The sequence below is a fragment of the Aspergillus fumigatus genome, chromosome 2 (genome assembly GCF_000002655.1).
Source record: "Aspergillus fumigatus Af293 chromosome 2, whole genome shotgun sequence".
In the NCBI taxonomy this organism is placed as follows: Eukaryota; Fungi; Ascomycota; class Eurotiomycetes; order Eurotiales; family Aspergillaceae; genus Aspergillus; species Aspergillus fumigatus.
This window is the reverse complement of record NC_007195.1, coordinates 4,626,517-4,649,697: the sequence shown is the minus strand read 5'-3', so window position 1 is coordinate 4,649,697 and position 23,181 is coordinate 4,626,517. Positions and strand designations below refer to the sequence as shown.

Here is a 23,181-nt window from a genome sequence, read left to right as displayed (position 1 = left end):
AATATACCCACGGAGTGTAAGCATTAGCCCGATCAGTGTGTGTGCTGCGAATCGTGCCAAACATTGAGAACTCTGCACCTACGGCCATGTCCGACGGCGTATTTTATGCTTATTTAATGCGGTCATTGGGATGCAGCCGCGGGACAGTTCAATGGTCTCGGCTGACAATTGTTCATATTGCTGCGCTTGACGTCTCAAATGAGATCGGGTTGATTTTACAAGTACAGGTCCACCTTTTCAGTCCAAGGCTTGTAGGAACAGGGTAGTCTGGTGCCTACTGGAGGTCTGCGGTTGATACCGGCCAGTTCCAAGCCGCTAGGATCACTCATGGCTCTTGTTTTGCCTGTGTCCCCCTGTCGAGAGCAAGGGACCAAGCCCGGCAGAGATAAATATCAAAAGCCCTGATATATTAACCTTTTTCAGTTGCAGCGACGCTGCTTAGAGGAACCTCGGGCAAACTCAGCTCAGATAATCTGCATCAGAAATGTCTGCGTTATATATACAACTCTGTAAAATACCCATAGTCATCCATATTACAGCCCAATTGTCATTTGAAAGGAACAAGGCTAGACTCATTGCCCCTTTTCCTTTACATTACTTGTATGAGTGCTTTGTGCTGCCGTCCGCCGCCGAAGGCAATCTTCAACTGCAGTTCTTAACCCGTCCTTAAGCCCTACCAGGGGCTTATACCTAAGTCGTTGCTTCGCCTTGTCAATGCAGAAATACCTTGTCATGCAGCTGAGCCGCACTTTAGTCCTTGTCAGAGGTGCTTCGCCTAGGCGAAAAGCCCAGAAGATCCACTCCAACAATGCAGCCAGCAGCAATGCCCATGTTCGACTCATCACCTGTACTTGTTCTGGCCGCGTGGTGTCCCCCGCATACCCCCAAACCAGCCGTGTAAAGTCCCAGAAGTATATAGGTTCGTCATTAGTGATGAAAAAGGCTTCGCCATCCACCTTGGCATCATCCCCCGGCAGGCTATTTTGGCATGTAACCAGCGCGGCGGCCGCAAGGTAGTGACTGTATGCCACATTTGTGTTCTCAGTGAAGTCGAATAAGTTTTTGTTGTTGCCAATCTGCACCTTGGTCTGCCCTCTGAAATACGCATCCAGCATACCGGGGAGCAAAACCAGGTCGCCAACACCAAAGATACCCGATGGCCGGATTGCGCAAGTCAGGAACTGGGGGGAGGTGCCTTCTGATCGATGATTCTGTAAAAGGACATATGTCTCAGCGAGAGCTTTGGTGTGAGTATAGTACTCCGGTTGCTGGTCGCCGAGGATGACCGGGTAGCTCTCATCAGCATTCTCCAGATCAGTCTTTCCGTCGCTGATAACGCTCGCCGAGCTCGTGTAGACGAACGAGTGTGCTCCAGACTCTTGGGCAATCTGGACCAAGTTTTTAGTGCCCTCCACGTTGACTTTATACATGATATGATTTGGCGTGTCGAATCTAGGACTGGCGGTGTGAATCACAACGTCAGGTTTGACCTCATGAAAGATCTGTCGCATCGCATCAACATCTGTAAGATCTCCTAGATGGTACGTAACACCGTGAAGAAGATGGGATGGCTGCCGAATATCAATCGAGTGGAGACGTTTGCAGCCACGCTGTGAGAAGAGCTCAAGGATCTTGCTGGCAAGACCACCACTGCCACCGGTCACGAGAACCGTGCTCAGGCTTAAGGGAGAATGCTCTGCGGTCATGGTAAAAATAGCTATATAAGGGTGTTGTTGAGGCCAAAAACCCGTAGTAGGAAAGATGGGGGGGGAGTGGTCAAGTCAATCGAAGTCAACAACCGCTGATATAAGTACAGATTAAGGCGTCCTGCCGCCTGTCTTAGAGCCTACGTGATATAATTATTTCTCCGCTCCGAATGTAGCTGGAGGTAAGATTGGCGAGACGCCAAATAATAGGCGTCCAGAATTCCCTATTGAGCCACCGCTGCGGGTAGGACTTAGCATGTCTATGGGATGTGTGTACCTATATTTATAGCAGCCAAAAGTATAAGAAGTGGATCTACGGAGTAGAGATCCCGTAGGCCCCAGTCGCTATTTGAGTGGGTCTGGTTTTACTGGTGAGAGTACGCTAGATAACTTGTAGGTTGCTTCACTGGAATACATCAGAGTTCATACAGATAATAGCCAGATTCGATTCAAGGGGCTGTGTCCAAGGCTCACTTACCAATTACGTTAGTGGTAGATTATATGATTATAACAACTATCTAGTGATTTTCTATAAAAACATTTGTCTAAATCACAGTAATCCCTTCGGGATTAGTTGGTTGTAGCTCGCTACTGTACACCAATGACGGGTGGAGAGCCTCAGACGAGCTCTCCTGGAGCCAGACGGTGTCGGAAGGTAAACTCCAATGTGACGCCAGACCAGGGATATCAGGTCTCCGTTGGCTTTTAGACAGGTATCTGTTGTCTTGTAAGAGACAGGCAGATCAGGATTCACTTTCGTTCGAGTCCGTCATCAATCGGATTGGAGTGGCCTCGTTTCCAGAATTTCAACTTCTCTGTAGCCATCAACACAGCGTACAGCAGAATTGCCCACTCGGAGGGCTGATCACCATGCCTCTCCGGCATGAATTCACTGAAAGCGCTGCCCAACTCGGCCCATTGTTCATGCGAGTCGTTTTTCATTGCTTCCAATATAGGAGACCGCAGCTTTCGGTAGGTCTTCCTGATCAGAAACACAATATCATTCAGGTTCAACACCAGAGCATACGTGCCCAGAGCCAGAAGAGCAGTGGTAATGGTGAATGCCACTAAGTTGAAATCTCGGTTGATGCTCCATAAAGCAGCGCAGTAACCTAGCGGGAGATAGAATATGCTCACGTATGTGAGCAATTTGACGTTTTCACCAAGCTGGGTAGCAGCCCGCGATTCGATGACAGTGCTCGCATTAAATAACTACTACAGGTCAGCTAATAGCTGGATCACAAGCAAGCTGTACTCACTCCGTCGCGTAAGGTCATGGTTCGGTCGCGCAAAACTTCGAGCCGGCTTAAGATTTCTCTCAGCCGTGCAACATGCGTTTCCACCCTCTGGACTGAATCTTCCAGTCGTGGGGGTTCTTGAGGAGGCTTTGGAGATCCCAATTCAACCTTGGTATTCCGCCACTTGTCCAGATAGAATGCGTCGTAATCTTCGAATACGTCCTTTCTAGCCCACCAGTATACCTCCCATTCATGAATAGTATCCGACACGGCGGATGTGAAGCCCTCCAAACTGTCCATCAGCCAGAAATAGTACCGCGAGCGGGAAAACGAAGCATCATCGAACAGAAAGCGATCGTGAAGTTCAGGATCGAAAATACTATCGTTCTGGTTGAGAACAAGGTCAAAGTGGTTGGCAATGCGGTCCCAATCGTTGGCCGCGTGCTGCAGTGCCTCTTCTATCAGCGTGATTGCTGTGGTGAATGGGGCAGTCCGCGGGTCATCCTGCCTGCGACGGTGAATCGATTCATCCAAGCGGCGAAAGTGAGACGGTGCGAGATGCAGAAGACACCAATGACTGCGGTCCATATTCTCTGTCTTTCCTTTCTGTGTATTGGACCACAGGGACCGTTGAGATGGGATGAAGCCCAATGTGAACGCGACCTCGGACAAATACAGCGTATTTATTGAGTCCTTTGACCCGTATAGCTCTCCAGATCTCCATGTCGACTTGCGGAAGGGCTTTGCGCCATCGATTCGGCACCAAGTAATGTGGAATGGTTCTAGAGCATCAGCGGCATCGTTGCGCGATCGCCTCCGTTTAACGCAGGAAATATGTGTTCGCAGAATTCCTGGCACAAGGTCCGCGTATTGAAACTTTTCACCTGTACAACTGCGAAAGAGGGTATGACAGAGCGCGTCAAGTCCATAGTCAAACGATGGCGCTACAGCGTTCAACCCAATGCAGCTGATAATGCGATTCCAATGGCCGGTTTCCCTCCACTTGACTTCCGTCGGCTTACCGTTTCCGCTCTTGTAGTAAAACCGCGTTGGCCGAATATTGACTTTGCGGAGATCTGCCTCCAAGGCAGGGACGGCTAGAATTCTTGGATCCTTACTTCTCAGGATTACTTTCCATTCTTCAGGGTATGCAGTGACGCGCTCGTATACGGCTGCATGCATCCAGTCGTCCAGATCGACAATCTGAACACGACCGTTGCTTGCTTCTAATGTCTTAAAGAACATCTGGAGCTCTTCCAAGCGCGAACTCAGACCAGAGGGGCTGAGACTCCTCAGGTGGCATCGATCGAATGCGAATTGCACCCTGCCGTCGCAAGGGACAGCGTAGAGGTTTCCCAGAGTTGTTAATAGCATTTGTATGATGCCGACCATGCCCTTCCCAGAACCACCATGTAAACTTGCACCTGGCTCACATGCCCATTTGGATGGAAGGGACGTGCTACAATTGAGTGAATAAGGTACCAACCGTGCTTTTCCACTGTAGAGGCTGTCGGGAGGAACATGAACTTCGTCTTCCAATTTCGCACCATCAATATGGTACCATCCATCGCTGGTACGCTTAATCTCCCATTCAGGAATATAGTCAGGATATCCTGCACCAGGATAGGACTGATACTGTTCTGGATGGGAGATTCCTCCTGGGGCAACAGGCTTCCCTAGAGTTCGTCAGATCCATGCTCTCAACACGAAGATGATTGATCTCTGGACTCACAGTATTTCCATGAGGTGTCAGCTCTCAAGCCTGTCGACAGTCTGTGGAGGCGGGGTGGGTGTCGTTCATCGACAAGATAATAGACTCGGGGATACTTGAGAGTTCCCTCTGCAGCGTAAAGAACAGTATTTCCTTGATTCTGAAACTCAAAGTCACTGGTGTCACGTTTCAGGTATGATTTCAAGGAGGTTTGTGACTTGTTTCTTCCATCGAGCCGGGTCTCATCTTCGATGGTCCGGCTCCTTTCATCGCCATCCGGGAGAATATTATTACTCGTAACGGTCCCAGTGCCTTTCTCCCCATCCAGAAGCTTCTCGAGCAGGTTATTTTGGATACGTAATCGTTCATTTTGCTCTTTGAGCAAAACCCGTATGTCGCTCCACAGGTCGTTGGACAAACTATCCGAGGACCGTCTGTTCTCCATGACCCAGTAAGATTAATACGTCAATGTTCAGATTTGCGCACATCATAGGCAGATGTCGAATAGTCAAACGAGCTTCAGAAAAGCTCGAGCAGACGCGAGTTGAGATTGCAACATTGAACGAGGCTGAGGCTCAACGCGTGACTCCAGCCTTGTCCCTAATGGGGAAAGGCTGCTCAAGGTAATGTTTATCTTTTCTCTCTATTCTTATTTTTTCAGGTCTCGGAACTGAACAAAAATATTGTGGATACGTGAAGCAGTTGTTGAACTGATGATGATGCAGGAATATGGAATCAATCCTTGTCGACATCAGCACAGAATTGCAAGTAAAGCAGTCCATCTATTATGACAAGCAAAACCCGCCGGTCCGCGTTTGCAAGAATCTCGCGGGATCATACTTGAGTCTCGTCTGCAGAGGCCGATCCCGCGTCCTCAGTCGACTCCAGTATTCTTGGCCAGCGTCAATATCATTCATATACAACGGACAATAGACGTCTGGCAGAGTTCCATTAGCAATGTACTCCTTGATCTAGCGACCAATTCCGTTGAAGAGCTTCTGTGTGCATCGTACATCCGAGCGTCGGACAGCCCCAGAATCCACTGCAGGGTGATCTGAATGAGAATAGAGTCCTGGTCTGGGGAAGGTCAAGCAGATCCTAAATCTCAGTTAGCAGCAGTAGTGTAAAGGTGTACCTAGGAAGTGACTGACTCCGAGCTCCAAGGCTTTCTGTGCGATGCTCCGTGGAAAGGGCTGGAAGACGATGCTTCCCACCACACCGGTCTCCAGCAGTACCTTGTTATTTACGTCAAGCCGGAAATCAAAGATGGACTGCATGACCTCGAGCGACATGCCTTTTGGGGCAGGCAGGGTTTTGCCTGCAACGTTGTATCGGCTTCCGCTGTGGGCTAATTCCTGAGGATGCTTCCGGGTGTGTCTTTCTGGTAGAGAGAGATAGTGCTCAGTCAGCAAGCTGGCCAATTATTGATTATGATGAAGGGTATTGCACACCCCTCCGAAGAAGCAATAGAGCGTTCTCGTCCTATGCCTTATTGACCGGAGACTAGATCCTCACCTTGTCGGGCAATGATTATTCTCGTATATTGGAAAGATGTTCGTATGGCACCGCGTGTGAGTAGCAGAGTTGCATCCACTAACTCTTCCTCTAGTCTGCAATAGCTTATTTCGAATGCTGAAAGTTCCTTTGAGACTGCATGTTTAGCAGACATAGTGCTGCCCTTCTCTCGTCAAATGACCGTCAATTGTCTGTTTGGGTCTGAAGATGAACGGAACGGTTGCGAATCTCGGTAGCAAAGAGAGAATACGTGGTTTCCAGTGCACGCCTCGCCACCTGAAAAAAGCGTGCTGTTTAACAACGTCCTCGAGGTCAATCTATACAAGTAGCACAGATCATGAGTTCCGGAGAGTTGACTGATTCCACATATGCCAAAAAACGTGTCTATCCTCGAATTCCTGAAGGATTAGCCACCCTTCCGACGCTCCACAATTGCTGCATCACGGATTTTCACGCACCGGGTAAAGAGGCATCCATGCCCTATTCCGACAGACGAAAATGACATGGAATTGAAATCACTATCAATGAAGGAATGGGTTGTTCTAGGCAGTACAGCACTTTGCTATATCTGCTGAAGGCATGCACTCAGAATCATTCTCTATTGCATTCCTAAGGCAAACTGTTAAAAGGTGGACAACACTGCACACCATCATACGCAACGCCGAGCCTTTTTGAAGCTATCCAGGGGTATTATGTCGTCTTTCATGGTGAATGATGATGAAAATTCTGCTTGATCTGGATTTTCTCTTGGAGGTTTCAGCTTCTACAGACGCCTTCGACTTCCGTCGCATTCACATATGCCACTGGTTCCAGGACTATAAAGTCTCGACACTCTCTGCTCAACCTTTTTCTTAATCAGTTGAGCAATTAACGTCTTCATGTCAGTTGATACCTGAAAGCAGAGCTTCCGTGGAGCAAGATGGTCTTCTACGCCTACGCCACCTCCGGGGTAAGCTCTTTAGACCAGAAAGCAGTCGCTCTCACTAATCAAAGCAGGGCTTCTCTGTCTGGCTCATTACGGCCAAAGACAAGGACACCTTAGACGCCTGGTTCCGTGCCATGGAGACCTCACAGTTTGGAAACATCGCGCGCATCAACGCTGAATGGTACCGGTACCAAAACTTCCGCATCGAACATTCGACCACCGACTATTGCCTCACTCAGAGATTTGACGGACTAATCCTCTTCAAGCCTTTGTATGGCTACAATGATTCGTGGCATACGATCAATAACGGGCCTTTTGTCGATTGCTTTCAATATAACTGGTAGCCCCATCTTTCTCTCGCTCTTGCAGGTTAGCTGAGTTGTGATTCCTGTAGGTATTACATCCGCTCCAAGAAGTCCAAATCTCTCTATTGGGACGTCAAACGCAAGTCAGAGGCGGAATCACTCCAGGTCTACGTCAGCACCAAATCTCGCGCCCGGTTCCAAGCCATTAAAATACTCTGCCCGAACTACGCACCGTCTCCGGTAGATCACCGCATTCTCGGCGACGATCGTATGTCTCTTCATCATGCCGCCGGCCCGGTGTCGTTCATCAGGAACGACATGGGATTCCTCATATTGACTATATCCTGTCTGAACCCCCATTTCCGGATCAGTGAGCTTACTACCAGCTTTGCTTCACAGCCTGACAACCGCATTGCCTATATCCCAGGCTTTGGTGCGGAATGGGAGCTGGTGTATTAGCTATGCTAGTTGTTTCGGATTTGGACTTTACTGAAGGATTGGTGGAATACTGGGTGGGACATTTCGAGTGCTACTAGATCAGTGGCAGCTATACGTTTTGTACAAGGTGAACTAAGCAGTGGATCGAGCAAACAACTCAAGCAGCCTGTTCAGGTCTCCTCTCTTCATGCACTGGCACACAGCAGCCCAGATCAAGTAATCAAGCGCCTTTCCATTTCACTATGGTCTCTGTTTATCATGCTTATCAGTTTACTTTCCCCAATCCGTCTGAGAGCCTCACCTGTCCTACCTTTCTTTAACAAGGATACTTGTGCACTGGAGAAGCTTTAATAAGATTCTGTCAGAGCCATGCTTAGATAGTTTCAAGAAAGTAGTTTGAAGTGAATTATGGACACTATCATCCCATTGATTCAGTGTGTGGATACCTGAGGTCAATACTGGTGTGGATATTAATCACACCTTCTTTCTTAGCGACGTCCCTTGTAAAACCACTCTCGCAGCAACAAAGAACACCACACTCCCCACCATCATTGCCCCAGCAAAGACTTGTAGCCCCCAATAAGTCTCCTGCTGTCGATTCAGAATTGCCCCCGCAATTGGGCTTCCGGTCAACGTTGCAATGCTCATGCAGGTATACAATACTCCCTGTCGCACACCCGTTTTGCTCATATCCGCCGTGATCTGGCTGAGCAGTGCTGGAACCATGCCGACAAACGCTCCGGACGCGAACCCATACAACAAGCTGAAGATGACATAAACGGCCGCAGAGCCCGGGGCCAGCAGCGTTCCAGGGATCCAGAGGACGAGAATCGTCAGAGCAGAAAGGGTACACATGGCGATCATCACGTTGAACCGGCCGAGTTTATCTCCCAAGTAACCGGGAAGGATGCGACCAGGAAGACTAGCTCATCAGCATACACGTCAATCCGCGCAGCTGGAGACTGGGACACACTAACCTTGCAGCATTTAGAATGGTCAATAGATACTCCGCCAGACTGCGACGAACCCCATCCTCCTGCGCCTCCAGTATCACATAATTGATCGGCACAAACATCGCCCAGAAGCCACAGCAAGACGCCAGCATCAACAACACAAACGGCACCTCCGAGAACGGCCCGATATAATCGCTGAACTGCACCCTCCTCGGCACAGGCGCGATGCGCGAGCGAACAGTCATATTCGCCACAGCCAGCAACGCCAGCACCACAAACGCCGAGATGCGCAGCGACCATCCGAATCCAACACGAGGCAGCAGCCGCGATAACATCGCGGGGAAGACAACGCCGCCGATCGACGACCCGCTCGACATAATCCCGAATGCGAGCGCGCGGCGCTTGTCGAACCAGGTCGCTGTGCAGGCGGAAGCCGGATAGAAGACGAAGCTAGCGCCTAGGGGACTGCAGATCCCCTGCGCAAGGAGGAACTGGTAGTACTCGCTCGAGACGGAGATCATCATGAGGCCAAAGACGTGCAGGAATGTGCCGATGAGGAGCATCCATTTGGGGCCGTAGTTGTCGAAAACCCGGCCGAGGACGATGCCTGCGGCGAAGAGAACAAATGGCTCGAGAGACAGGATCCAGGAGATGCTGGATGCGGAGTACTCGCGCAATTGATTATGTTGATAGTAGTCCTGGAAAACACCGATCGCTATATCGGTCAGAAATGGTTCTCTGTCGGTGACGGACAAACTCACCGTTCACCCACCCAAATCCACAAAAGAGGCAGCACCAGGCTCCTGCGACCACCGTCCAAGCATGAAGTCCGTGGTCCATTGGCGCAGTGGACTCTTCTTCGCTGGTCTTGTTCGCCGTTGCAGCAGCCACATCGTGCTTCACTTCTATGGCAGGACCAAGGCCCTTCTCTAGGCTAGTCACTCTCATCTTATCTCGAGAATGCATACCGGTCTGTAGGATGGCTATTCCATCCAGCCACTAGAGCGGGACACAAGTCGTCCCAGCTCATGTTGCGGAACTTCAACTTTAAGAATCTTATCTGCTTTAACCTTTTTGGGTGTCCGCTATCTGCCTTCATTTTTAGCTCGTATTTTTGTCCAATCAGCCGCGCACTGAAACTGATCTGTCACTACTTAGAGAAAATTCCATGTAGAACGAAAGAATTATGGCAGTGGCAATCTTAGGTGTACAGTAGAGGAAGCAAATAAAACTAAAAAGGTGTGAGCCAGAGGCGAATCGACTTGTGATAGAGTAACTGTTTTCTCTGTGCGGCGAGATATCCCTAGAGGTCACAAACTAAGCCTTGACCAATGTTTGCAACACCTGAAGCCAGCCCAATATGGCATACAGAGAGAGACTGTAGATGAATGGTTCAATGGCTCATCCAGACGATGTCATCTATCATGAGCATGCGCTCCAGAGATGGAGGTCGCGTCCTAGACAGTCAAGGTCAAACGGGATATCCCTACGTCTACAAAGCAACACAGGCGTAGTTTACGATCGAGAAAAGGAGTGTCATAGCACTCCTCCGCATTCTTGTCCGCCTACACTTCGGAGTACATCCACACCCTGACGAAGTCCTACATACTGTTTACTGTCCTGAGACGTCGATCACATCGTCAGGCTCCACATCTACAAAAGCTCAAAACCCACGAGCCCCCGCCAGTCCCGATGAACGCCTGCCGCAGCGGCTTCATTATCCGCGCATTTGGCATCGACGACGAGTCTGCCGGTCAATCGCGCAAACATGCTACACCGTGCTCGACGTGAAATACGCCCGGTACCCGAACATCCCTTCCCCGCTGCGTTCGACGATATCGGGGACATGCTGAAGTTGGTACAGTCCCGGCCAGCACGATTCGATCGGACGCGTCCCTCTATCCGGGTTCAGGGCAGGGGGGAAATCTAATCCTGGCGGTCGCCTCATCTTCGCCGCTCTTCCGCCCCGCCAGAGAAAATGAAGAATTACCATTCCACAACCTTCTCACATTGTACCCCTGCACGATCTGTCACGACTGACCACAGCAAAGACGCAAGTGGTTAAGTCAAAAACTTTCTGATTCGAAGGATCCTTCTTTTCTTCTTGAAAGTGTGTCACTCGCATTATGGCAATTCCCGTGAGGTCGACATGGAAGATCCGCGTCTTTCGCCATTATATGCGGGTCCAGCGCAGCTTTAAAAGAATATGCTGACTGTCACAACCGAAGAGGATCCGTTCGTTCACGATCAAAGGAGAGGAGCTTGCCGAGAAGGTCGGCAGGTGGATGGTCAAAAAGTAGTATGCCATCGGACGGAGGGGATGTAAGCGTGGTGGGACAAGGAAGCGAAACGACAAAGCAAGGGCGGACAGCTAAGGATGAAGCATATGGATATGCTGCTGAGATGCTTTAAATATGAGGAGAGTGGTCTCATTCGTAAATGTGATCCCAAACAAAAATGCGCTGAGAACTCGAAGCTAGCCCATAGTAGGAATAGTAAAGTGACTTTGAGCCAAGGAACAAAGCAGTCAACAAACGCTCGTTTACACTGACTCTCCGCTGGACCAGTTCCTTGAGGGCAGCAGAGATAGGAGTGAATATATCGACACGACTTGCAAAGACGCAGACAGCACACTTGTCCCAGTTCTCCAAAGCATGCGATGTTTGAACATGCCAACAGCGCTTGTCGTAGGTGTGGAGACGGGAGGGGGATCGTCGCGATGGATGATCGTCCGGCGGAACTCCCAAGGACCAAGAAAGCTGCGGAGTTCTCTCTCTTGTCTTTATAAACCTCTCCTATCATCGATGCTATCTCTGCTCGGAGTACGCATTGTATATCACAAAGATGCAGCTGCAAGCTGTTCTGTTCCTGATTGGGACATTCCTGGCCTCCGCCGCCCAAGGGTTCGACATCTCTCCGTTGGAACTGCAATTCCCACTTCTCCATCAACTGCGACTGCTGGAAGATGAAACGGGTGCTTCACTACACCTGACATCTTTGAAGGAGTTTGTGGACCACAATTTCTCAGTGCCTATTGACCATTTTCACAATGAATCTCGATATGAACCCCATACTCGCGACCACTTCAACCTCCGCTACTGGTTCGATGCAAGTCACTACAAGGAAGGGGGACCAGTATTCCTCATTGCAGCCGGAGAGACGAATGGTAGAGATCGTTTTCCGTTCCTGTCTCACGGAATCGTGACCCAGTTAGCCAAGACCTATAATGGTCTCGGAGTTATCCTGGAGCACCGCTATTACGGGGAGAGCTACCCCTTCGCCGATCTCACCACGAAGAACATTCGGTTCCTTTCAACAGAGCAAGCAATGGCGGATTACGCTTACTTTGCTTCCAACGTTGTTTTCCCCGGACTGGAGCACCTGAATCTGACAGCTGACGCCGTGCCGTGGATTGGTTACGGAGGCTCCTATGCCGGAGCATTTGTGGCTTTTCTTCGCAAGGTCTACCCGGAGGTCTTCTTCGGGGTGGTGTCGTCGTCAGGAGTCACCGAGGCCATTGTAGATTATTGGCAATACTATGAGCCTATTCGCCAATTTGCACCGTCCGACTGCATATGGAGTATTGAAACGTTCATGGATATTGTGGATACTATACTGATTGAGCATGCCAAGAATGAGACACTGAAATCGCACCTCAAGGCCGTTTTTGGTGCAACTTCCTCCGATGTCGATGACGAGTTCTTCGCTGCGGCTCTCTCGAGCACCCTTGGAGCCTTTCAAGGCCGGAACTGGGATCCTGCGGTCGGCGATGGCACTTTTCAGAGATATTGCAAGAATCTCACCAGCCCGTCGTTGCTCTACCAGCAGAATAATACCATGAAGGCGTGGACGGAGGAGGTCATCTCCGCCACAAAGTATGATGCAACCAACTCCAGCTTGGTGACGGGGATGCTCAACTACGCTGGTTACATGAACGCCACGATGTTCTCCCATCTTGACGAGGTTCGCGGTACCTCCAGTCACAAGTCCCCACAATCACTGCAAAAATCGTCTGGGGTTAGCTGGGGGTATCAGGTCTGCACGGAATGGGGATACTTCATGCCGGGATCAAGCGTTCCAAAAGATAGACTGCCTCTTATCTCTCGTTTGATCACGCTTGCCGGCGAATCTCGGTTCTGCAAGGAGGACTTCAACATCACCACACCTCCTGACACCGACCGGATTAACAAGCATGGCGGGTTCAACTTCTCATATCCCCGGGCGGCCATTATCGATGGACTGGCCGATCCTTGGCGGGACGCGACACCGCATGCCGACGGTACACGACCAAGACAGTCCACGGACGAGGAGCCATTTATCCTTGTCGATGTCCCGGCCGAGGATGTCTGGGATGGGATTCGCGGTGCGGTGCACCACTGGGATCAGAACGGCTTGTCCGAACAAGATGTGCAGCAAGGGAAGACCGCACCAAAGGCCATAGTCGCCCTGCAACAGGAAATCATACGGTTTGTTGGGGTGTGGCTGAAGCAGTGGAGAAAACACGAGGATGTCTCGGATCCGACAGCGAACACGGCAGTGAGAAATCGGCAACTGGTGCTCTAGTTGATTCATTTGTTGGCACTCACGGTTGAAGAGTGTGTAGATAGATGATGATGATGATGACAGATTTGCCTAGTGATAACGCGACATTGGAAGCGCTGTCGAGTCGAGCATGTGTTCAACGCTAGAAAACTCCACCCAAAAGACACCGTTTCACTGTGGATTGTCCAACTCTCTGCTGACAGCAAATCGGAGACATTGACCCTCCTGATCCAAACCAATAGCATCGACAAGGCTGAAACTAGCTTGTCCATGTCGCAATTAATAGAGTCTGTCAGTTGGAACTGCGTGGGGCAGACTCCGTTTCCCCAGCGATGATAGGCGTTTTCCAATCCCACAGATCCTAGCTCCCGGAGCTGAAAATAACTGAGCCACCAATATTTCTGTCCAACATCTCCACCATCATTGCCATTATGATGATAAGTGGACGGTGGAACCATCTAGCGCGATGTAATGGTGAAAGCCGACCTTAGTGCTCACTTTCAGTCTCTGTTCAGCCACACTCGGCAGAGCAACGGCTTACGGCCGGACATTGATCAGCCCCGACCAACCCTGGACCCTGGATGGCGCACACGGTCACTCATTGAGTATTAAATTTCTATGTTTAGGGCGCTAGAGCAGAATATATTGGGAGTGTCTCACAAGCCAAAGCCGCGTCTCACTCTTCTCTCGCAGCGGGGTTGCTTCCTTCTTCATCCGTCTTTGTCGAGCTTACCCCGGCCGCTGATATATCCACCCACATGTGCCCGACACATCTGCAGCACGCTCCAACCGAGCTAAGCTCTTGATTACGGTCGCCGTTCGACATGAAGCCGTTGGAATTGAAGCTAAAGCCGGAACTTCGCCGTTTCGCACCAATGGCGCTGGCCGCCGTCCTCTTCTTCTGTACTTTGGTGCTCTTCTACGAGATGATGCCGGCTCTGCATGGGACGATCGCAAAACCGACTTCCAGCAGCCACGGTACTAATCCTGGCCCATCTGGCGGCTCAAGCGACGACTTCCAGCATACCGACCGGCGGTGCCACGCGGTGCCAGACCCAGGGAACATCCTGTTCATCGTGAAAACGGGCGCGACGGAGATCTACGAGAAGTTACCGACGCAGCTGCTGACAACGCTCGGATGCGCGCGGGACTTTTTGATCTTCTCCGACCTCGAGGAGCAGATCGGCCCGTACCATATCTTTGATGCGCTGGCGGACTTCAACGCAAGCATGAAAGCCACGCATGCCGACTTTGAGCTCTACCGGCAGCAACAAGCGTATCAGCGCGGGGGGCTGGACATCGCCACGCTCAAGAACGACGGCAAGGCTGCCTGGACGCTCGACAAGTACAAGTTCCTGCACATGGTGGAGAAGACGTGGGCGCAGCGGCCACACATGGACTGGTACGTTTTCATTGAAAGCGACACATACGTCGTATGGACGAATCTCGTTCTGTGGCTGCGGCAGTTCTCGCCGAAGGATAAGCTGTACATGGGTTCGGCGTCGTTCATCGGGGACCAGGGTTTCGGCCACGGTGGGAGCGGGTATGTCATTTCGCGAGCGCTGATGGAGGCGTTTGTGGGGAAGGAGCAGAGGATGGCAGATCGGTACGACGATGTCATTCCGAACGAGTGCTGTGGTGATTTCGTGCTGGGCCGCACCATTAAGCAGGAGCTGGGCGTGGGGATCCGCAATTTCTGGCCACAAGTGAACGGCGAGAAACCGGCGACGCTGGAGTTTGGGTCGAAGCAATGGTGCCAGCCAGTCGTCACAATGCATCATGTTATGCCGCGGGAGCGCAGTGCCATCTTCGATTTCGAGCAGGCGCGTGACGATGTAGCGGTATGCTATGTGGTGCCCCTGAGTCCGAGATCCAAACGCAACACGCAGCACTAACTTGCGCCAACTAGGCACCGCTAATTTTCCGGGAACTCTCCGAGCTATCCTTTCCCACCGGGAGGATGCGCGTCCAGGAGGACGACTGGGATAATCTCGCCGATGTGCCGGTGGCACTGGACAACCCCTCGATGGAGGCCTGTCGCGACCAGTGTTTGAGTCAGGACACCTGCTTCCAATGGCGGTACAGCAAGGACGAGTGCCATGTGTCGACGCAGTCATTCAAGATCGGAACAAAACGGCTGCCCGAGTATCACCGGCGGTGGTTTTCCGGATGGAACGTTGCGCGAATCCAGAAATGGCGCGATGAGCATCCATGCGAGAAGCCCGCATGGGTCAAGCCGCATTAATCTGTACATAGATAGCTGTAGCATATTATGATAACGAGCGATTCACTTCATGTCTATGAGCTGCTTAGTAACGCATACTGCCTACGCACACTGCCTAGTAACGCACCTCTATCTACACCGTGTACCAACCACCTAGTATGAAAACACTTAATCCTCCCAGCGACCTCACATCATCAACTCTCCCAGACTATCATCCAACCGCTCGTTCGGGAGCACAATCGCCCGATCCAGCTGGTACAGTAGACCCCAATGCCGCCCGCGGATCATCATCGCATAGATAACCAGCTTGCTGAAAACGGAGCACAGTCCGCTGAGGGAGTATTGACAGCCGGATAGCGCAGACTCGGACTAACATTCGCACTATCACCATGATCAGTACTGCCAGGACAGAAATCCAGAGCGAACAGGACACACTACACAGAAACAACACGAGTAGGTTGTAGTCGCTCTCTGTTCTAGAAGCCTACTGACTGCGCAATATGATGAAATTGAGGAAAGGCTTCCACGTCCCTGGGGATTGCTCAACTGACACACGCAACGAGGCAGCTGAGAAGCGCTCGAAGATAGTGAGTTGGAGCAAAAGACAGAGGGAAATAAGAAGAATGCATCTCTTCCAAAATGCCTCACTGCACGGAGGGTGAACCATGTGTGTGGGGGGCGGGGCATGATGCTCTCGTCTGATATTCTTCCTTTCAGCGTGTGGGGTTTACCTGGGTCAATTCTAGAGACAATCGAACAGAATGGAAGAGATTGGTCGTCGGGATGACAAATCCCATGGTGCTCCTTATTATTGCTGGCAAATTCTGCAGATTCTTTACCTAGGGTGCATTGTCTGCTGGCCTGCAATCTATGTCTTGGACGTCTAAGAATGCCATCAAGCCCTACCTATCTGATGCCACACATATCACAAGTGGCCGGCCATCACCACCAACCTCGCCAGTCCACAGTCCACGATTATTCATCTCTCTGTCTCAATATCTTAACGGTAAACTCCACAGTAACCTGACCATTGGAAACCTCCATCCCCTGCTATACTGCACGAGTCGCTTAACCCCCAGCACCACATTGTAGATGAAAAAGACAAGATGTAGCGACCTAGACAACAATCAGCTTGCACAAAAAACAAATAGTAAAACCTACATGAGGGCCATCTCGAATACGAGTCCCACGAGTATCAGCGCCTTGATCGCGTTCGCAAACCTGTTACATCTCCCCTCGAACCCTGGAGCTGGAAACTTTCGAGAATAGTCAACGCATTGTCCCCTGCTTGCAACCACGGAGCCAGAAAGAGCAATATTAGCCAAAAGGAGGAATACGATCAACAGATCGAAGATAAAGTTGACGAAGAGCCATGCGCCGGTACTTGGGACGGTCAGCTTGAAGATGCCGAACAAGCTGACGACCGCACATAAGAAGCTCTAGACTGAGTTAGGAATGCGATTAAATTGACCAAGGGAAGTCATACCAGAGGGAGCAACATTTCGATGGTATCTCGCATTCCCCAAGAGAAGAAGACATAGTAAAGGGAGAGTTTGACCACCAGGTAGACGGCGAGGCTGTACAAGAAGGTCACGGCAGATGTAATGATAGACGACCAGATGAGGATGGCGATGATTCTTGAGACGCGTGTTAGTCGTGTTGCGGTAGTATCCTCGTCGTTGTGGTCATTTTGTCCAGGCAGGAGAGGCGTTGTTTCGTCCATGTCGAACCTCAATGCGTGGGTGCGTTGAAAGGGAAGAGAGGAGAGTTGGGAGAAGAAACGGTCAAGGTGTGATCTAGTCTAACCAATGCTAGTTAATCATTTTGGGCAGAATCAAACAATCAGGGCCTTTTGCAGCAATCAATCTAAAATTCCATGTACTTTGCCGCTAAACCGTCCGGCAACACCCATTAAGATCATCAATTCCCACGGACCTCGCCGTTAATAAACGACGCGCCTTCATAGGGACATGTTGTTAAGACGATAATCGCAGCAATAAGAGCTCAAGCTCATAACACATATGGGACAAGGGTTGCCGCCATCACCTCAGCTATTGTCAAGAGGTTGTCTTATCAAGCGCAGTACATGGCAGATGCTTCACTGTCTAAAGAGACCTTGGGACCTCAACAAGTGCGTTTTGATATTCTGCCATATTGAGGTACTTTGATGTAGTGGAAGGGCTGATCATGGACGCCAGCAATTGCTGAATGGAACAAAGCAAATAAATGAAAACTCCTTCGTGGCCACTGTGGCCCAGAGTTCCGGTGACTGTTACAAGGTTCTACCAGCAGAATCACCCCTAAATATAATATGTGATAGTAGCACCAGTCTGTAGAGAGTGCCTTCCAGGGAGAGTCGCATGTCCATTGTTTTCATATATTAGGTGTAGCTAACTGCTTGAATGGGCTTATCTAGGAGTGACCTAATATTAATTGAGTAGTAGATATATTCCCTCAGCTTAGATACAATGCTGGGGGATAAACTGGCGTTAACTAAGTCTGGATATCCTCCAAGCTCCACATCAGAGAGTAAGCTCAAGAAGGGTGACTGGACAAAGAGATAAATTCTTATTTCTATCACGCTGTGACGCTTGTTAGGTGGTTAATTCTATTAAAAAGAGCTGATATCCTATAATGATATTAATATCTCCACCAGTGACTGAGTCTGCATGTGTGTTCGTCGGTTCTGGACTACATACACCTGCATGATTTCTCCTCAAGATGTCCTCGTTCGATAGTATTAATTAAAGGCTTGGCGACGATCCTGGATGTGTCATCCACATTTTATGAGATGCGAAACTTGCAGGAGTAGGATTCTTAAAAAATACACACAGTCCAGTCGCACAAGGCCATTTTCCACAATTGTCACACGGTTAAGCAGTAACAGATTATTCAGACACGCTGTATCTGATAAAGCCCTCGGCAATGCGACAACGTATGTCTTTAGGAAGGTAAGCGTCTCTTGGTTCAGAGAACGCATAGTAGTGTTGCAATCGGAGCCACCACAGTTGACAGGAGAGGTGCCTTGGTGCCTAATGCATAGTACCAGCCTCCAAATCCCAGCTGCCCAAGGAGATAACAAGTGAGCAATGGCTTATCATAAGGGCTATCCAGGCCATATTGCAGCCATTTCAGCTGCAGAATGCCTACGTCTATCGTCAGTATTATCCGATCCCTTATGGCAAAGCAATTCTCAATGGGTATACCCCATGTTGTACTTACTGGACATAACAGGAAGGAGCATTAGATGGATAAAACAGACCCCTATGACATCATACAATGATTTTCTGTGAGAAGCCAACAGCGGGAGGGCTGAGGTAAACCCATAGTGACTGTGGACAATCACTGTGACGCCGTTGAGACCAATTGCGAGGCTGGTCAGACCTACTCGCCAAGGTTGAGACAAGAACATGCTTGCATGCAGATATATCGATTTCTGGTGGTCCTGTTGTTACGTTAACTTCTCGAGCCGGTTATATTCCCTGCGAGTCGGACGGGAGCGGGATCGACTCGGGCATGTCGGGCTTATTTTCGGGGCGAGCCGCTCCCTGTTCGTCCCGGAAACTGACTCAAAATTCATATTCACAGTGCACATGAGTCATGACGGGCACACAAAGGTCAAGCTAGCGGACTACTTCGGCTTGCTTGTTTTCTTAGTACTAGTATGTCTGTTTCCGTGGTTGAAGAAAGCAGTTATCCTGTCACTGGCACTGCGATCGAGAAACCAACGGAGCATTAGTTACTAATGTCAAGCTACACGCAATTCTAAGGTTAAATAGGGCAAGGAAAGAGGAACATAGACAGCGCTATATCAGAAAGGGGCAGCCTCATATCCATAATTACGGAGTATTTTCAACATCATCTCAAGTAACAGACACCATCTGTTCCCAGCATCAAATTATTATCAATCAATTCAGACATATAGAAGCCATTTCCTACTTCGAGAATCACTCAGTGAGGGGTCAGAGTAGATGAAATTATAAGCCGGAATTCTCAAGTTGGATCTTCAAGTCCTGTCACGTAACACAACCACATCTAGACAAGTCTCTGTAAAGGAAGCGAGTCCAAAATACCTGCCGACAGTATCAGCAAGCTTATACCAGTCGAGTCTCTGGTGCCTGGAAGAGATAGTACATACGATACCATCCCATTTTCTCCTGCGGGTGGTCGTTGCTGCTGACGTGAGACTATCCTGTCGCCTTAAATTAGGTGTAGTAGTGTACTGAAACAGAGTCTGTGTTTATATAGTCCGACCAGCCACTAAGTCTGACGATAACACATTTTCTTACCGTCTCTGTATAGTCTAGAATCTTGTCTGTACCTCCACGACATAATAGTTCTCTATTGCATGTTGTAACAGGGAGACAAACAAAGCAGACAGCTTAGATTCTTTCCACTTTACTATCGTCATCTTATACTATAATATTTATTTATTACGCCACGATGAATGCGAACCGAGGCGCCAAAATCATCCTGCACTGGTAACCCTCTCTCCCAGTGCGCCCGCTCTCAAGCTCACGGTACCAGGTTGGAGAAGTCCCGCGCCCAGCGCATAATGTGGCTCATGGAAGAACTGAACCTCTCCTACGACATCAAGACCTACAAGCGCGGTCCCAACGGCATCGCTCCCCCGGAGCTCAAACAGATCCATCCATTGGGGAAATCACCCATCGTCTCGGTCCAACCGCCGGATGCCTCCCCAATGGTTCTTGTCGAGTCGGCCGCCATCATCGAGTACTTCCTCGACCATTTCAGCTCCCCCAGCACCCACCTCGTTCCCCAGCGGTACAAGCCCGGGCGCGAGGGCCAGGTAGATGGCGAAACAGACGCCTGGATGCGCTATCGGTTCTTTATGCACTACGCCGAGGGAAGTCTCATGTCTCCGATTCAGGTGCAACTCATCATGAATGGTATTTCCGCTGTCCTCATTCCCGTCATGCCCCTGGCTAATGCGGGAACAATAGCTGTCAGAGACGCCCCTGTCCCCTTCTTCATCAAACCCATCACCGGCTTCATCACCGGCAAAGTCAGCGCCGAGTTTCTGGACCAGGAACTTCGCACCCATTTCCGCTTCCTCGAGGACCAGCTGGCGTCGGCGCCGGAGAATGGGCCGTTCCTGTGTGGTTCGCGGTTGACGGCCGCGGACATCCAGATGAGTATTCCGGTTATTGCGGCGCTCAACCTTTCCATCATCCCGCGGGAGGAGTATCCGCGGTTGGATGCTTATGCGGGGGCGATTCAGAATGAGCAGGGCTATAGGCGGGCTGTGGAGAAGGTGGAGAGGATTGAGGGGAAGCCTTTTGTGCCGATCTAGGAGCAACCACAAGGTAGACATAGTCGTCTAGTGCTGTATCAGTAGAATGCATGAGAGACGTGACACTTTTGGCATAGTCATTGCTTCTGAGACCCTGATCGACCCTGGTCAGTAGTCCCACGCTCACCAGATACTTCGAGCTAGCAGGACTGGTCTGTTTGTCGTACGGACTGCAAGATAACACCCCATTGAAATTCCGCTAGAACATTGTCAATCAAGTCGCCTTAATTCCAACGCCACTGTTCGATCGAATATACGACGCTGTTGAGTCCGTCGAGGAATGTTGTCCTGCAGGCTACCATCCCGTCCACCTTCATGACGTATTAAATCAGGGATACGAGGTTATCGCAAAGTTGGCCTGGTTAATTCCCCACGGTATAAATTGCAAATGATCAATTGTCAGTGCCCTCGCAGATAGTCCTCGTGATGACGACTGACTCTACAAGGCTCCGAAGGCATGTTGCATTGAAGATCCTAAAAGCAAAAACTTCCAAGAACAACACAGAGCTTGCTATGTTTCTTCTTTTGTTAGATCCAGCCGATATCATCCTGGTAAAGGGCACTTCATTGATCCTGGATTGCTTTGAGCATCATGGCCTGACTAGGACACATGTGTCTTGTTCTCCCTACAATGGTTTCTGATGTCACAGCCATGACTGTAATGGCAGTCTACAAGTCATCTTGGCTCGGTCCAGCAAGTGGGATATGAATGATCAAGCCCTGAAACAAGCGGAAGCAACTTGTCTGGGACAAAGAAATCCAGATCTTAGGCCGTTAATATCCACGGTTCTCGTATGTCTCAGATGAGAAGGAGATCGACCCACATCAGACCCGTATAAATCAACTCGGCACACATCCTGGGAACCACCTGTAAGTTATAACCAATGCCGGTTCTCACAGATTGTCACTGAGTTACTTGCCATCGACCCTGAAAGCCTAGTCTAGGGACTACTGATACTTAATTTCATCAGGATCGACCACAATTCGAGTCGAAATTATGTGCCGTTAGTTTCCCTATATTGTTGGCTCAGGTAGCCGCATCGGGAGCCGACTAGACACTAACTACACATTAGCTGTCGTGCTTCGGGTAAGGAATACGAGATTTAATTAATCTATGCATCGAAATCCCCAGTCTACGGAGTTCCTCGTTTGGACATTAGGAAATGTCAAAATTTCGCCCCATTCAGCCATTCAATCCTAAGAAATGGTGTTGACCAAAAATAACCAACATGGATTGCCCAGCCGCATACCTTTCCTGATACTGCAACACCACGCACAAGGATCAGCAAGAAATACGAAGCAAGAATCAGGTACAGGGGAAATCATTGCAGCTCCTCGTGTAGACAGTTCCCGACCGAAGTATTTAAAGCAGCTATCGAGCACAATCGCTTCCCTACCATACATCAGTCATTCCTTTCAAGAAAATCGTCACTCCTTTGATTCCATTTTGCCATCGCAAACATGAAGCTTACTTCCATCGCTGTCGCTCTCTTTCTCTCCCTCTCCGCTACGGCGATGCCCGTCGCCGACGCCGAAGGGGACAATGCCGCTACTCCGTTGCCCATTGCTGATGTCGAAGCGGACACTGGCGCTGCGATTCCCGTCGCCAATGTCGAAGCGGAGACTCCCACTACTGAGACACCCGTCGCCGAGATCGAAGTGGACAATGCCGGCATCGAAGAGGACAATGCCGACATCGAAGAGGACAATGCCGATATCGAAGAGGACACTCCCGATGTCGAAGGGGACGCTCCCGCAGCCCTAGAGGCACGCCGAGTCAAGTGTCGTTTCAAGAAGATCGGCTGGAAGAACGTTCGGTGCTTCTATCAGGGTGGTGATTGGAGCCAGTACGCATTCTTTCTGCTTGAGCGACGGCCCCTATCGAATGCTAACTTGTGGTCGATAGCTCGTGGTTTGAGATCAGTGCGAATTCTGCCGTCAATGCCAAGAATCTTATCTTCACTTCGTGCAATATCAAGGACATCCCTGCTTGCTAAGGTTTGGATTCCGAATCAATCGGGGGTATGGTTGTTTACTAACTGTACTAGGGCGCTGTATTCGACATGCCCAGAACTGTGCATCGTACCAGGCCTCACTGGGAGAAAGTCATCGGGTATGGTCAGGGATCACAGGGCTATTCGTTCTTCGTTGTTTTCAATGTAATTCTATATATATATATATAATATGATAGAGGTCTACTGTAACTATTCAAAGAGTTGGTGAAGGTCATTGACTCTACTGTGAAAGATCGACCTTGCCCTTCAGACCAGATTGCCGAGTTACTGCTCCATTATCCTAGCTTAACATCTG

At 50.0% G+C, this 23,181-nt stretch overlaps 10 protein-coding genes across 10 annotated transcripts; 5 read left to right on the top strand and 5 right to left on the bottom strand.

Moving 5' to 3' along the window:
* Positions 1 to 399: 399 nt before the first annotated feature.
* On the bottom strand, positions 400 to 1,931 carry AFUA_2G17400 (C-3 sterol dehydrogenase/C-4 decarboxylase family protein). The gene has a single exon (XM_750982.2). The coding sequence runs from the start codon at positions 1,704 to 1,706 to the stop codon at positions 573 to 575; it is 1,134 nt and encodes a 377-aa protein (XP_756075.1). The 5' UTR covers positions 1,707 to 1,931; the 3' UTR covers positions 400 to 572.
* A 280-nt stretch (positions 1,932 to 2,211) lies between these two features.
* On the bottom strand, positions 2,212 to 5,206 carry AFUA_2G17390 (uncharacterized protein). Its single transcript, XM_750981.2, has 3 exons — positions 4,677 to 5,206; positions 2,966 to 4,620; positions 2,212 to 2,918 (listed from the first exon to the last, which is right to left on the bottom strand). Exons 1-3 carry the CDS (start codon positions 5,098 to 5,100, stop codon positions 2,457 to 2,459), a joined length of 2,541 nt encoding a protein of 846 aa, XP_756074.1. The 5' UTR covers positions 5,101 to 5,206; the 3' UTR covers positions 2,212 to 2,456.
* Positions 5,207 to 5,440: 234 nt separating this feature from the next.
* Positions 5,441 to 5,947, bottom strand: AFUA_2G17380 (uncharacterized protein; the record flags this gene model as incomplete). Its single annotated transcript, XM_750980.1, has 2 exons — positions 5,441 to 5,626; positions 5,807 to 5,947. 2 exons carry the CDS (start codon positions 5,945 to 5,947, stop codon positions 5,441 to 5,443), a joined length of 327 nt encoding a protein of 108 aa, XP_756073.1.
* Positions 5,948 to 7,089: 1,142 nt separating this feature from the next.
* On the top strand, positions 7,090 to 7,859 carry AFUA_2G17370 (uncharacterized protein; the record flags this gene model as incomplete). The annotated part of the gene is made up of 3 exons (XM_750979.1): positions 7,090 to 7,119; positions 7,167 to 7,366; positions 7,490 to 7,859. 3 exons carry the CDS (start codon positions 7,090 to 7,092, stop codon positions 7,857 to 7,859), a joined length of 600 nt encoding a protein of 199 aa, XP_756072.1.
* A 246-nt stretch (positions 7,860 to 8,105) lies between these two features.
* Positions 8,106 to 9,757, bottom strand: AFUA_2G17360 (putative MFS monocarboxylate transporter (Mct); the record flags this gene model as incomplete). The annotated part of the gene is made up of 3 exons (XM_750978.2): positions 8,106 to 8,760; positions 8,816 to 9,506; positions 9,553 to 9,757. 3 exons carry the CDS (start codon positions 9,755 to 9,757, stop codon positions 8,313 to 8,315), a joined length of 1,344 nt encoding a protein of 447 aa, XP_756071.2. The 3' UTR covers positions 8,106 to 8,312.
* Positions 9,758 to 11,635: 1,878 nt separating this feature from the next.
* AFUA_2G17330 (putative extracelular serine carboxypeptidase) lies at positions 11,636 to 13,354 on the top strand (the record flags this gene model as incomplete). Its single annotated transcript, XM_750975.1, has 1 exon — positions 11,636 to 13,354. One exon carries the CDS (start codon positions 11,636 to 11,638, stop codon positions 13,352 to 13,354), a length of 1,719 nt encoding a protein of 572 aa, XP_756068.1.
* An 803-nt stretch (positions 13,355 to 14,157) lies between these two features.
* On the top strand, positions 14,158 to 15,578 carry AFUA_2G17320 (glycosyltransferase family 31 protein; the record flags this gene model as incomplete). The annotated part of the gene is made up of 2 exons (XM_750974.1): positions 14,158 to 15,183; positions 15,243 to 15,578. 2 exons carry the CDS (start codon positions 14,158 to 14,160, stop codon positions 15,576 to 15,578), a joined length of 1,362 nt encoding a protein of 453 aa, XP_756067.1.
* Positions 15,579 to 16,394: 816 nt separating this feature from the next.
* On the bottom strand, positions 16,395 to 17,280 carry AFUA_2G17305 (uncharacterized protein; the record flags this gene model as incomplete). Its single annotated transcript, XM_750972.2, has 2 exons — positions 16,395 to 16,996; positions 17,044 to 17,280. 2 exons carry the CDS (start codon positions 17,278 to 17,280, stop codon positions 16,715 to 16,717), a joined length of 519 nt encoding a protein of 172 aa, XP_756065.1. The 3' UTR covers positions 16,395 to 16,714.
* A 2,533-nt stretch (positions 17,281 to 19,813) lies between these two features.
* On the top strand, positions 19,814 to 20,968 carry AFUA_2G17300 (glutathione S-transferase). Its single transcript, XM_750971.3, has 3 exons — positions 19,814 to 20,038; positions 20,085 to 20,467; positions 20,522 to 20,968. The coding sequence occupies exons 1-3, from the start codon at positions 20,001 to 20,003 to the stop codon at positions 20,869 to 20,871; spliced, it is 771 nt and encodes a 256-aa protein (XP_756064.2). The 5' UTR covers positions 19,814 to 20,000; the 3' UTR covers positions 20,872 to 20,968.
* A 792-nt stretch (positions 20,969 to 21,760) lies between these two features.
* Positions 21,761 to 23,075, top strand: AFUA_2G17290 (uncharacterized protein). Its single transcript, XM_750970.2, has 4 exons — positions 21,761 to 21,875; positions 21,945 to 22,718; positions 22,778 to 22,869; positions 22,920 to 23,075. The coding sequence occupies exons 2-3, from the start codon at positions 22,333 to 22,335 to the stop codon at positions 22,866 to 22,868; spliced, it is 477 nt and encodes a 158-aa protein (XP_756063.1). The 5' UTR covers positions 21,761 to 21,875; positions 21,945 to 22,332; the 3' UTR covers position 22,869; positions 22,920 to 23,075.
* The last annotated feature ends 106 nt before the right edge of the window (positions 23,076 to 23,181 follow it).